This window comes from Hesperophylax consimilis, chromosome 4 (assembly GCF_061612785.1).
Source record: "Hesperophylax consimilis isolate HC1 chromosome 4, BYU_Hcon_1.0, whole genome shotgun sequence".
NCBI classification, from domain to species: Eukaryota; Metazoa; Arthropoda; class Insecta; order Trichoptera; family Limnephilidae; genus Hesperophylax; species Hesperophylax consimilis.
This window is the reverse complement of record NC_142839.1, coordinates 38,101,581-38,116,121: the sequence shown is the minus strand read 5'-3', so window position 1 is coordinate 38,116,121 and position 14,541 is coordinate 38,101,581. Positions and strand designations below refer to the sequence as shown.

At 35.6% G+C, this 14,541-nt stretch overlaps 1 protein-coding gene and 1 long non-coding RNA gene across 3 annotated transcripts in view; both read left to right on the top strand.

Moving 5' to 3' along the window:
• The window catches only part of qua (villin like protein quail), a 35,728-nt gene extending 21,771 nt beyond the window's left edge, over window positions 1-13,957 (top strand). For both annotated transcript variants that reach the window (XM_089630936.1, XM_089630935.1), the window contains exons 7-16: window positions 3,892-4,120; window positions 4,926-5,173; window positions 6,130-6,216; window positions 6,307-6,400; window positions 7,111-7,344; window positions 12,110-12,241; window positions 12,326-12,481; window positions 12,556-12,662; window positions 12,849-13,034; window positions 13,820-13,957. In XM_089630936.1, coding sequence (XP_089487062.1) covers window positions 3,892-4,120; window positions 4,926-5,173; window positions 6,130-6,216; window positions 6,307-6,400; window positions 7,111-7,344; window positions 12,110-12,241; window positions 12,326-12,481; window positions 12,556-12,662; window positions 12,849-13,034; window positions 13,820-13,933 — 1,587 coding nt within the window. In that variant the 3' untranslated portion in view covers window positions 13,934-13,957. The remainder of the gene's footprint in view (window positions 1-3,891; window positions 4,121-4,925; window positions 5,174-6,129; window positions 6,217-6,306; window positions 6,401-7,110; window positions 7,345-12,109; window positions 12,242-12,325; window positions 12,482-12,555; window positions 12,663-12,848; window positions 13,035-13,819) is intronic.
• On the top strand, window positions 275-2,410 carry LOC149424675 (uncharacterized). The gene is made up of 3 exons (XR_016302082.1): window positions 275-447; window positions 589-901; window positions 1,883-2,410. It is a non-coding gene; the product is annotated as an uncharacterized LOC149424675 (long non-coding RNA).
• Window positions 13,958-14,541: the final 584 nt, after the last annotated feature.

Below are 14,541 nucleotides of genomic sequence, written 5' to 3'. Positions count from 1 at the left end.
ACCTAATTACCTACCCACAACGCTGCAAAATACGTTGAAAGTAGGTAAGTACCTGATTTTCGAGAGATAGAATGAACAAATACTGGGTAGGTACCTGCCTGATTACTAAGTTTGAATAATGTTTGATTAGTCAAGTTTGAATATTCTTTTTTCAAAAACTTTTTTCTGAACAATTGAAAATAATAAATTCTAAAGGCCCCAGTACACATTCGGCCAACGCGTGCGGCGAATGCGACCGGCAGATTTTCGTGATACCGTTCACACATTCGCGTGTTCATTCGGCGTTGGTCGCTAGATGAAGATGGACGTTAGGGCGACTGCGGCCGCTGCGATATACTTGTACAGCGCTTTCAAATTTTTTTTACTTGTGCACCAGAGAAGAGTGATTAAAAAAAGATGGCGCAAAAGAAGATGGTGGATGCTGAGTATTCATCGAAACAGAACAAGGTAAATCAAATTTTGTTTTAATTGTTAGTATCCTATTTTGAATGTGTGTACTTCTAGAGTATTCTGCCACCCCTTTGTGAAAATATAGGCGTGACGGTATTTATTTTTATTATATAGAATTTTAAAAAAACATTTTTTTAGGGAGACCATGAACAACCAACTTGCCGAGCTTCTAGCAGAGCCATCTGGAGAGTTTGAAAACTTCGTACGATTGTCACCTACTGACTTTGAATACCTCGTACAAAAAATTTCCCCGATCGTTTCAAAACAGGACACAAAATGGAGGGAAGCTATACCAGTAAAAATACGGCTAGCAGTGACTTTAAGATTCCTAGCTACCGGGGACAGTTACAGAAGTCTGCACTATCTGTTTAAAATGTCAAGCCCAGCCATCTCACGCATAGTGATTGAAGTCTGTTTAGCACTCAATGAAGTGTTAAAAGATATGATTAAGGTAGGTAAAAAAAAAGGTTTTATTTTTAATCAATTATTTATTTCAAGATAATACTTAGCTTATTTGTGTTGACAAATATTTGACTCAAATAGGTTTCAATTAATTTGTTTTTTTTATGCATCTCTATATGCTCGATAAAGAATATTTTGTGATGGAGTTGCGTCAGTTTCTGAAGAATTGTACCCTTCGCACGTGTAACTGTGATCATCAGTCATAGTATGTTGAGAGACTTCTGGTATACTTATTACAACAGGAGATTCTTGCTGTTCTTGTGACGGTGGATGGGTTGGGTTGGGTGAAGATTGTGACGTGTATATTTGTGCTGGGGCTAAAACTTCATTGGAAATTATTTGAACTCGTCGAGGTAGAAGTTGATTAGGAACATAATATGTAGATGGTGGTGTACTTGCTGAAAATGGTCTGTTTTGAGGGGAAGAAGGCGGAGGAGGCGAGCATGACCATTCAGATCGGTATAAATTTTGAGAAGATGGTGGACGAATGACATATGAATTTTGAGAAGAGGGCGGACGAATGAAGTATGAATTTTTAGGAATCATTTGTGATTTTCGACGTCTGTTTAACAACATGTTATCTATATCTAACATGATTTCTTCTCTTTCAATCTCTGTATATTTCCTCAGTTTTGTTGCAAGAAGTTTTCCATATAATTCGCATGGATCATCTTCTCGTGTTGAAGAATCTTTACTAAGGACTTGATTTAAAGTGTTGAAAGCATTTGACATCTCTCTGCTAGCCTCTGCTAATTCTGGCGGATTTTTGCAACGTCGCTTTGTAGCTGGAACTTTTCCTGGATTACTGTTACTCCCAGCTACGGAGTTGTTTCCTTGACTATCATCTTGTTCATCTAGTGTATCTTCTACAGAATATGTCGATGATGAGGCCTGTAAAAAAATAAGTTGTTAAAAACATGTTGAAATTTTTTTAATAAATTTTTTAACTCGTTAAAAACTTTTTTTTCAGATGCCTGAAACTGCAGACGAATGGGTTAACAAGTCAGAAGGATTTACTTTCCCCCATTGCCTTGGGGCTATAGATGGCAAACACATAACTATACAATCACCGGCAAAGAGTGCGTCTGACTATATTAACTATAAAGGCAGCTTCAGCATTGTTCTACTAGCTCTAGTTGATAGTAATTATTGTTTTTTGTTTGCCGATGTAGGATGTAAAGGTCGGATAAGTGATGGCGGCGTATTTAATCAGAGTGTTTTATGTCAAAAACTATCTTCTGGCACTATGAATTTACCACCTCCGAGCCCACTTCCGGATGGCGACAATGATATTCCGTTCGTATTTTTAGGAGATGGAGCATTTGCGCTTAGTAGCCACATAATGAAACCTTTTGCAGGCCACCATGCCCAAGGATCCCCGGAAAGAATATTTAATCAGCAATTGTCTCATTCTCGTGTAAAAGTAGAAAATACTTTCGGCATCCTATCCAACAGGTTTCGAATTTTTAAAAAAGCTATAGCTCTGGAAACCCCTTTACGAGCCTCTATTATTTCAATGTCTTTTCTACTTTTACATAACTTCTTGAGATACAGTAGTTCATCTCGGAATATTTATACACCCCCAGGTTCATTTGATACTTTCATTAACGGAGAACTTGTACGACCAGGTTCATGGAGAAATGAAAATAGAGATAGTGCTTTGTTGCCATTACAAAATGTGCCACGTAGACCTACCCAAACAGCAACCCAGATACGGTTGGATTTTATGAATTATTTTTGTAGAAACAGTATAGAAAATAATTAAAATTTGTCAAAATAAATATGTTGTTTTACTTACACTGTTACCCTCTGTGTTAATAATGCTGGAACATTCATAAACGTCATTTAAAAAATTGTCCATTGCTTCATAAAACGGCCAAATTGGGTTGTAATATTCCTCTTCACTCATGCCGGATTTAATGGACTGGATTTTCTTCCTACGATGAATTCTGTACGTTGCCATTAACGACTCCTTCTTTTTTTTTAATTCACTTACAGGGATATTCATACTGTCTGCAATTCTACTCCAAGCATCATTAACCTGAAATAAAAAAAGTAGTTAGGAACTACTAGCTCTAGTTGATAGTAAAAACGAAAAAAGTAGCTAGGAACGGTATACCTATAGACAAATTAATATCGCAACTAAACATGTATTATTTTATGTAGTGAGGCAAGTTACTTACTCTGTTTTTATTTTTGTGTTGCTGGTGTTTGGGGTTCCATATAATGGATTCATTATGATAATAATCAATGAACCTAAACAGTTCTTCGTTACTCCATGGCGCCATATTCGCGACACGACACTACAGTCTACTAAATATACCAAACCACACACGTCCACTCCGGCCGACGCGCAACTATGAACTGAACGTTCGGCCAATGTGTGAACGCTCTTTGCCGCTCGCGCCAAATTCCTTTGATTCGTGCACGAAAAACCGACACTCATCGGCTCGCCGGCGAGCGTTGGCCGCAAACGCGAAATTCACACAAAATGGCCCAGTACACATTCGGCCAACGCGTTGGCCGCACGCGTTGGCCGAATGTGTACTGGGGCCTTTACAGGGACACAGACCTGTGAAAATCACAGGATATTATAATAACTATAGGATCTGTGAAGCTGAAAGTATTTTTATAAAATATTTGCCTCAGGATCACATTACCTTTACCTTTCAGTTTTACATCGTTAGTAAACTTGAAAAATCGTGTGTAAAAATTTTCATATATTGAATTATTAATTAAATACAAATAAAATAATTTTCTGATCATGTGCAAAATCGTAAGAATCATACCTACCTACTTTTTTATCGCTCGTCTGAATTCACACAATGAATCCAGTTCCAATTTTAAACATTTGAAAGGAAATTAGAGGTATCCAATTCCAATATAAAACATTTGAAAGGAAATTAAAGGAATATTTAATGTTTTAGTATGGTTACTTAATGTAAGTTTGTTTGACTAGATCCATTTGTAACATTTAAGGAAGCCTTCATATTGGACAATGGAACCCACGGCATCTGGATGTGGGTGGGAAAGAAGGCCACTCTGAAAGAGCGCTCGGAAGCAATAAGGAATGCACGCGGGTTTGTCAAGAAAAAGCACTACCCCTCTTTCACCCCTGTCACTCGCATCCCCGAAGACAATGTGCCCCTCGAGTTCAAATCGCTGTTCAAATCATGGAAGAGTTCAGATATACAATCAGAGGCCAATGGTAAGGAGGACATCATTTATATATCATAATTTATCACAATATAGCGTATTCGCTGTAGAATAAAGAATATATATAAAACAAACAATAAGTTAAATGGATATTCCTAAACTCCATAGCGCACAATAGATGTTATGATGCTGAATACCACTTTTCGATGGCCAAAAAAAAAATTAGACATTTTTCATAAGACAAAGCTTACCATTCCAGAATTTCTTATTGAAATACCTAAATAGATATCTTTTCTGCGTTATAGTTTAAAACTCTATAGTCGGTGTAACTCCAACATTGCTGAAGAACCATCTGTAAAAATTTTCAGGAGTGACCAAGAACTATCTGAGGATATGCGGACTCTTGCTTGCTTATGTACTGAGGATGGTTATTGGCGGTATTAACTTCAACCCAATACATTTTCAAAATTTGAAAACACCAGTCAATGCCGTTTGTTGTTCAATCGAAAGTTTCCAAAATAACGTTTTTTAAAATCATTGTCTAAATTATTGAACTTACATAAATGTTATATAACAACTTTTATAGTATTGTAGAAATATTAACGATAACTACAAATATTTATTGACATGAATTTCATATTTTGAGCAATTAAGACTCAGAAAGTCAGTAAAAATACAAAGATTTGATTTGAGTCAAAGATGTGTTGACTCAAATCAAAATCTAAATCGTGATGAAACTAATTAAAATGGAAAAAATCTGTTTATGGCTTTGAATCTTAATTAAAATGGATCCATGTGCATCTCTATTTGCAAGTGATTGTTGATGGACTTAACGATTAGTTTGTTATGATCTCCAGCTAGAGTGGCAAAGGCGGCTACCACCAGGTTTGACGCGCAGACCCTCCACCACGCTACATGGCTGGCGGCACAGACGCAGCTGATGGACGACGGCTCGGGCGTCATCAAGATCTGGCGCGTGGCCGCCACCGGCCTCGTGGAGATCATCTCCTCCGTGCTCGGCATCTTCTTCAGCGCCGACTGTTACATTGTCATGTACACCTACCACCATCCCAACGGGGAGTCCAGCATTATCTATTATTGGACGGTTAGTCATTCGTCTTCAACTTATAAGCCCATCTCTAGAACTAGCACCCCTCTATTATAAAATGGTACAGTGCCTAAACTGTCTGAAATCCTGATCGGAGTTCTGACCTAAAGTTATATTTTATTTGATTTTACGCCAGCAGGGCTTTTACATGAATTTTAATTACAGAATATACCTAGTGAGCTATCGCCTATTCGCCTGATACACTCATCCACATTGAAAAATCTCCTGATAAAAGATACATGACGCCAACGGGACTCGAACCCGTGTCCCTTCGATTTCCGGTCGACAGCTCTGACCACTGAGCTATGGCGGCTTATCTCTTACCCGCGAAATGATTCAATATATACTAGTGTTTCATTCAACAATTACTGCTTGTTACATTTTTTCACCTGAAAACAACCAACTTTATTTTATATGAGAAAGGCATTGTAAGTGCTAACTCTCTCACTAGATGGCGTCGAGACAAATTGTCTACATTTTTAGGCGAAATACTTGAACTTGTCAAATATTAATTATTATTTTTTTGGTAAACTAATGTTTTAAGACAAGATTTTTTTATGCATAGCACAAAGGGTAACAATTATTTTTACAAGCAATAATTATTCGCCTGATACACTCATCCACATTGAAAAATCTCCTGATAAAAGATACATGACGCCAACGGGACTCGAACCCGTGTCCCGTTGGGCGAATAATTATTGCTTGTAAAAATAATTGTTACCCTTTGTGCTATGCATAAAAAAATCTTGTCTTAAAACATTAGTTTACCAAAAAAATAATAATAAAAAAAAATACTTCAACAATAATTTAAAAACCGGTGAACCTATATATAACTTAATTAAAGTGGTTTAAAACAAAGTTTAAATAAAATCATTTTAATATCTTTTTGTTTAAAATCGAGGAAGTCAGTTTTTTTTTTTCAAGGACATAAATTTGCAAAACCTTATTTTCAGGGAAGTGCATCTTCACCAGAATTGAGAAAATTGACAGAAAAGGGAGCAAAGGAGATGCATAATAAACTCTGTGCAATCCCAATGCTAGTGAGTACAAAGCATTCAATGGTTTTCATAATTGGTTAATAACTAAATATGAATCTAAACAATTATTTGTATGTAATATTCTGTTTCTAGGTAAAAGTGCGACAGGGCAGCGAACCAGCTCACTTTCTTCAAATCTTCAAAGGGAGAATGATCACATTTGTTGGAAAAGCTACGGACTGTGATTGTAAAATATCTGAATTAATTCTAATTGTTTAAACAAGTATTTTTCCTTTTTTACATACATTAATAATGGCAGGTATTTCCTGTATTTTGTATTCTCTTTTAAGATAATACTTTATCAACAATTTTTTTAGTTTAAACATGAAAACCAGACAGTTTGCCTCAGCTTTCACCCGCATATAAATTATATGTAACTAAATTAATAGCGAAAGCACCCTCCTCTCACCACCACCTCTTTTCAGTAGGCTAATGGGATCCTGACTTTAAAAACTGTTTGATCCCCCTTTCTTGTTACGGTCAGTCTCAAATCTCTTTTTTTTTTTTTTTTTAATCATATTTATTCAACAAAATTCTTTACAATGTATGATATACATATATATTTCACTAGTAAAAAGATAAAAGATGTTATGATATGGTTATTATTTATTATTTTCATTATTCTCCCATAATAAGCAATTGCTTGTGTGTATTGTTATTTTTTATTTATTTTTTTATTGTTATCCTTTTGTGCATTTCTTTTATTTGCACAATAATTAATACATTTCTGCAAGCTTCTTTTTGATTCTTCATTTTGTCTATCTTCTGCTATCTTTATGTCTTCGCTTTATTGCAAGCCCACCTCTCAAGTTTCACCTCTAATCGAATTTTTCTATATCGTCAGTTAAAAGAAAGAAGTGGCTAACTAATTATAATTGTAATAACTTGATATTCCAGCCAGCGGAGTGATCCTGCGCTCCCCGTCGCACTACCTGGTCCGGGTAAGGGGCAAGTACACCCGGGAGGCACGCGGAACGGAAGTGGTGACAGGGGGCGAGGAGGGGTTGGGGAGCTGCTATATCCTGCGCGCCGCCGCCCGCTGCTGGGTCTGGTGCGCCACCAGCGCCACGGGGGACGAGAGGGAGGTTGCCAAGCAGATGGCAGCCACCGAGAACTCTCTCATCATGCAAGGTAATCATCACCAATCTCACTATTTTTAGGTAAGAAATTGAAATACAAAAAATTCTCCTATATATCTACATCATTGTGCAGTATACACAACAGCTATCCTAAAACCGTGTAGGAAATCCATATTGAGACTCAGAATGCCCGCAAATTAAATACATAGAAGAATTTAAGGGAAAGTTTTGTTTTTAATGATGCAATAACATTATATAATTATAATGTGGGCCTCACTGGATGCATTACCTGTGCTGAGGCCTCCATTTTACAATGTTATAAAATAAAATTAAATATTAAATAAATAAAATAAATATTAATTAATATTAAAGGTAATACTAAAAAACATAAACTAACCGACACAGACCAAATATTTAAAAGCTGTGACGTACTTGATATACGCCAATTATATGTTAAAACACTACTAAACTACATTTTAGACCAAAAAAACAAACCCCAACAAACACAAAATATCACTAATAGACCGGTCAGACAAGCGTACAAAGAAAACATAAAAACTCCGACGGTAAACACTACCTTTGGACAAAGACACCATAAATACCACGCTATTAAAGCATTCAACAGTCTTCCACTTGAAACAAAAATTGAGGAAAATAAAAATAAATTCAAACACAAAATACAAAAATGGATTAAAGAACAAAAAGACAATATTACCAAAATTCTATAACATAAAAGAATAAAACATATACACGCAACACAAAAAAATATATAAAACACGCAACACGCAAAAACACATAAATCATTATAAATGCCGATTTACATTCCCTTTTAATATTTTTCTTTTAGTGTGATAATTATATTTTAATTTTTAATCTTTATTTTTAGTTTAAATTTATCTTTATTTTAATCTTGTTTTTCTTTTTTCTTAAATGTATAAATTCTTATATTATAAAATGGGGGCCTCAGCACGGGTAAACAACCCAGTGAGGCCAACATTACTGAATTAGAATATGAAATATTGTAAAATAATGTATCAACAATAAAAAAAAATAAAAATAATAATAAAGGAGGTAATGAAAAATTACACAATTATTATAACACATGGTTGCGTACATTGCGTATTGTATACAGAGATGTACTTTATTTCAAATAAATCCATTTCAAATGGAAATGCAAAATGCAAAATGGCTATTTTCCATTTCGCATTTTAAATGCTTTTCTAAAAACCATTTTGCATTTTGCATTTTAAATGCTTTTCTCAATGCATTTCCATTTTAAATGCTTTTTTGCAACATTCTTCCTACTATCTCCACTCATCTTTTTTTCATAAGCCAAAAATATCAGTCGGTCGTCAACCTCGCTATGAGAGATAATTTACATTTGTCAAGTTGCTCCCTGGTAGAAGCCCTGGCAATTGAGTGATACCATTACAAAAAATACTGATTCAAATACTGAACATGGGGCCATGACGCTGTAATATTAAATGTTAGATAGCAGTTTCTATGTTTTTACGTTGGCAACATTTGTCCCGCGCAAATTTTTTGTGGTTCATAATCCGTAGTCGTGGCATTTTTTGATTTACCATCATGTAATATGTTTGTTCTACATTGATGATGTCCATTATTAAATGACAAAACTGTTTGATTGACCTGAGAAACCATTTTGCATTTTCAATGCATTTTGAAAATAGGTATTTTGCATTTGAAATGCTTTTCTAAAAACCATTTTGCATTTTGCATTTTCAAATGGAAAAGTTTTGACCCATTTCCATTTTGCATTTCAAATGGTTTTGGGTACCCATTTTGCACATCTCTGATTGTATATAACATGTTTTATTCTTACCACCCTACCTTTGCGTTATTATTCAAAAAGTAGGTAAAAAAACATTGGGTTTAGCAATAACAATACTGATAACAATACTTGTTTTCAATATACCGGACAAATTTTTTACACAGTGGACTCATTTATGAACCTTTTTATATTCTTTGCAAGTCAGAGGTTCTCAACATAAGATGTCACCGAATAATTTTTGTAGTAAAATTCTATTGAATATTTTATCAAATGTATTTTGTATTGAATGTAATATGTCAATCAACATAATCTCGATATATTCTGCAAATGAGGTAGCCAGCGATTGTAACACCCTAACACCTTTCCTTAAGCCATTTTTCCATTACACTTTCAAACTGAACTGCTGATTATGAAGAGGCTCATGATTTATGACCTTTTACCAATTCCTTCCTCATACGAACCAATCACAAAAAAAGAATGGGAGTTTACTGATAGCCATGGACCTCACTGCTACAAGAATATTTATTCATAATAAAATCATACAATTTAGTACTCATTTTTATTTTATCAACTAAAAAAAATTTTTGTGCGATAAATTTTGAAACAAGGGATGCAAAGCCCTACATCCCAGTCAGGACAGTAATACCTTGTCTCCTTCCTCACTTTTTCCCTCTTTCATTTATTTTGTAGCATTCAGTTTGCCTGCGGTAGGGGTAATTACATCAATAAAATGTCTATAATAAATGTCTAACACACCCGTTTGCTTCGGCTGACCTCGAAATACTAAACGGGATGACGCAGGAACAAGCTTAACGTGTACGAACATATCTCAAACGTTTTGAGGGTTTCGGTATAGTTTTTTTGTACCCGAGCGTACGAGATACGGCTTGTTGCATTCAGGTGATAATATGGCGGCCGTATTAACGTTTGTATGGATAGGGCGGTTAAGATATATTACATTTGTGTAATATTGCCTTTATTGTTCTTTAATACAAAATCTTAATTTTGTATGTGAAATTTTTTTTTGTTTCCCTTATTTTTTATTGCATGATATTTATATTTCTTGTGGTGGTCGAGGGTTAAGGCTCTCAATTAGCAAGCTGGAGGTCCTGGGTTCGAATCCCGGCATGGGCAGGTAAATTTCATTTGATTAATTAGTTTTATTTCACAATTTACTTATATAATCTCGTCGAATTTAATGTTTCAAAGACCCAATCCTGTCTGATTACGTCTAAAAGGGATCCAAATGATAATCTAGTCTCCTTCAACGGAAGCAATCTTCCGAACAGGCCTTCCAATGATATGATTGGTGTAACTATAAGTGACCAGCTCAGGTACGGGGGCTCCATCGAAGCCAGAGTAAAGTTGGCCTCTCAGAAGCTGGGCGTACTGTACAGGGCCCACAGATACTTTAATAGTACACAACTGCTGACCCTGTACAAATCGCAAGTGCGCCCTACTGTCGAATTTGGCAGCCATCTCTGGTCCGGAGCCCCTAAATACCTGAAAAAACCCTTGACTCTGTGCAAAAACGGGCGGTCCGTTTGATAGATTCCCCAATCTTAACAAATGGACTGCAATCTTTAGAGCACAGGCGTCAGGTAGGTATGCTGTCCTTGTTCTATCGGTATTACAATGGAAGATGCTCTGAGGAACTAGCGTCATTGATCCCTTCGGCACCGGTGCGTAGTCGGGATACAGGCCAAACGCGCGCCCAACATTTGTACACGGTTGACATTTGTCACATGAGAACGGGTCGCTTCTACGATTCGTTCTTAAGTTCAACACCTCGGCTGTGGAACGAACTGCCGGCCTCTGTGTTTCCTCCCTCCTACAACATGGGACTCTTCAAGACCCATGTTCACTCCTTCCTCTCCACAAAAAGACCCTCCACACAGCATCCCCAAAGATGACATAGGCCCTGACGGAAATTATTTTCTTCAGGGCCTCCTGTGTGGAGTTAATATAAAAAAATATATATATGTATAAAATAATATATAGTATATTATCTACCTATGTAGATATAAAAAATAAATTCCCTACATAAGTCTTAGCCTACAGGCGTCGCGATTTTGAACCACTCCTAGCTAAGTCCTCCATCATTGCACAAGCAGTATTTCCCATCTATACAAACATGTGAAATATTTTTTTCTGTGTCCTGTGTCCTCAGTGTATGTTGGAGCCCAATTAAAAATTTGATAAACCAATTTCACAGCATCCCCAAAGATGACATATAATGCCTGAAGAATCAAGGCCTCCCGTGTGTAGATAACATTAAAATAAGAATCGATTCCAGTCCAGGGCCTCTTGGGCCTATGCGGAAAACCGGCCCTGACCGAAACGATGCATTACGTCTGTATCTTGCACTAAACTTGTCATATTTACTGCAAAAACTAACAGATTTGTAGGTTTGGCGCCAGTTATAAATGTCTTAAATAAATGATTTTTGTCCCATGACCTTGTAGATAGTTTTCTGTGCGATTACAATACATATGACCGATAGTTGAGTTTGTTGCTCCTCCCCAAACAATGATTACTGGTACGATTATGAATTGACATTGACAATTGAATCAAGTGCACAATAAATTGTTTTCGTTCATATAAATATGTTTCATATGTATAGAAAAATGTGAAAGGTTTTGAGGGGTGTATTTGTAATGTGTTTGATATGATATGTGCATCTGAAGTTATGGTCAATTATGATTTCTGGATATTTTATTTGCTCTATTGTTTCTAAAGAAAGGCAATCGCAGATGTTGGTGACTATGCATTTGTTTTAATTGTAGGCCGTCCTGTGCTATTATTTATATAAATTTTGTATTTGTTATGTTTGATTTAAGTATGTTTTCACCGTAATTTCTAGCTCCTCTATGTTATATACAGTATTCCTGTTTTTAGCTTTGACAGGTAAAACTGTACCGTCCTGTATCTGTAAAATTATTTTAACACTTGTTTCAAATCAAGTTTGTAAACCACTAAACGACATTAGCTTGACTTAATGATAAATTTTTGTTTTATCTTGTAGGAAAAGAAAAGGCAGACTTCTGGGATGCTCTTGGAAACAAGCGGATGCTGCTAACCACCGCGGCCCAAAGAGAGCCTGAAGAAATTCTGCCAGTCCGCCTGTTTTATGTGTCCATTGGCTTGCCTGGCTATTGTAAGCGACCAATCACTTAACAAATACAAATAACACTTGTGTTACACATCTCGGCACATTGATATAATTCTGTATTGTTTCCAGTTGAAGAAATAGTCTCCTACAGCCAGATGGACCTCTCTCCCGAGTACATCGCTATTCTGGATGCCCACAACTGTGTTTACATCTGGACTGGAACGTACAGCTGTGCGGTGGGAAGAGAGAGCGCCATTAATTTGGCTATAAAATACCTGAAATCCGGTTTGTTAATTTTGGATGATTTTTCCATTTCATATTTTGAGAATTCCAATACTAATGAGCGATGCATCTTGCAGATCCATCGAGCAGGGATGAAAACACTCCCATCATGGTAGTCTCACAAGGACATGAACCTCCCACATTTACAGGCTTCTTCCCTGCATGGGATAACACATTGTGGGATGTAAGTCATTCAATTTTATCCATACATACTTCTTACCCTTATTTGTGTAAGGTCCAACAAATATGCATATTTTTTAATGAAAAAGCACAGGAATGGGAATCAAACCTTTCTTGGATATATGATTATGTTAGAGAGGCTGTTTTTATCAAATTAATAATGCTCATAAATTGAATTGTATTATTTTAGGGCCACAAATCATTTGACAGGGTGAGGAAGGAAATCGAAGGAAGGTTTGATGGCGGCGACACCAACGGAGCAATGAATGGCAACTCGGAAACTTCCCTGTTTGATCAGTACGACAAGTATCCCCTTTCAGTTCTGAGAGGGCCTATGGACAAACTTCCCCCAAACATTGACCCACTCTTGAAAGAGGTAATTACATAATAATACATTGAAGCAAAAACCTCATTTGCATTCTAATCAACTTTGGCAGTTGACATTGGCGAGACCTATCACCTGATAAGTCTTGCAGCAAAGTTCCTTGACCCTTTGGTTAAAGACAAAAAAATATCATATCAACATGAAACACAACCAAATATTCCTGCTTGACATTCAATTTCAAATAGATCAGTTGTTTTTTAATGTATCCCAAAATGAAATACTGTGTTTGAAAGCAGATGAGAGAATCTTTCAGATTTTAAAATTACAAATGAATATAATGCAATTAAAATAATAATAATTTCGAATTTGTACAGAAGAAGTTTTAAAAATCGCTTACTTTATTTACCCCTTTATAAGAAACTATAAAAATATTTTCTTTTATACTAAAATATTAGAAAGGTTATTTATTGTCACTTTACTTGGAAAATTGGAAAACTAAAAACATTAAAAAATATATTATATGGGAGCAACTGTGGTAAACTTTTAAATGCAACAGAAAGCTTGGGGTTCTCTCTTTCTAAATCTGTTTATATTATAAGTCTGACCATAATAGAAAAGGATTTAGAAGAAGTTTTATGAGGACGTGTTATTTGATGACAGATAGTGAATTGAATGGTTAACATCTTTCAGGTAGTTTAGCAGCTTATTGCTCCCGTCAGTGATGCGTCTTCTTCCCTCCATTCTTTATTCCCGAACCTACAAATTTGTAATTTGTGAATTTTCTCCGTTACTGGCACCCGTTTGTTTATTTCTGTAAATTTTTTATGTCTTTTCAGCTTTACCTAACTCATGATGACTTTGTATCAACATTTGGATTATCTTATAACAAATTTAAAACTCTGCCCATATGGAAACAAAAGGGCTTCAAGAAATCAGCGGGACTCTTCTGAAACATGACATCAAGGTGGTCATTTGAACGTTAGCCAGAAACATTGAACTTCTTGCTTGACGTGTAATGCAAAATAAAGCAATGATTTGAATAAGTACACATTGATAGAATTAGAAGGCACATTTTATTGGGAAATCAATTCACTCGTCTTCATTACAATATTTTGATTAGAATAAATCATTTATTTAAATTGATATGGTGAGAAATCATATTAAATGTATTATATAAATAATGTGTCCCGTTTGCGTTCCATCAAACTTCAGAGTTGCTAACGGTGGGTTATCCAGTCAGGATTAAATTTCATTGGCAATGGTGCTGACCTACCGGAGAAGTCGGGAGAAAAGGATTGGTAGAAATATCGACAATGGTATCCTCAGAAGTGGAATGGCTAAAGGAGTTTGATCATTATATTTATACAACAGGTCACACTGTAGTTTGACAGTCATTTTGTAGTAATGTAATAATTTATTAAAAGATATTATTTCTGTAACATGGCACACATTGTAAGATTAGTATAAGATACATATACATATTAAATAAAAAGAGAACATATATTTAACATGTTATTTATTATTTATTGTTTACATGCTTGTCACTTAACTCTAAAAT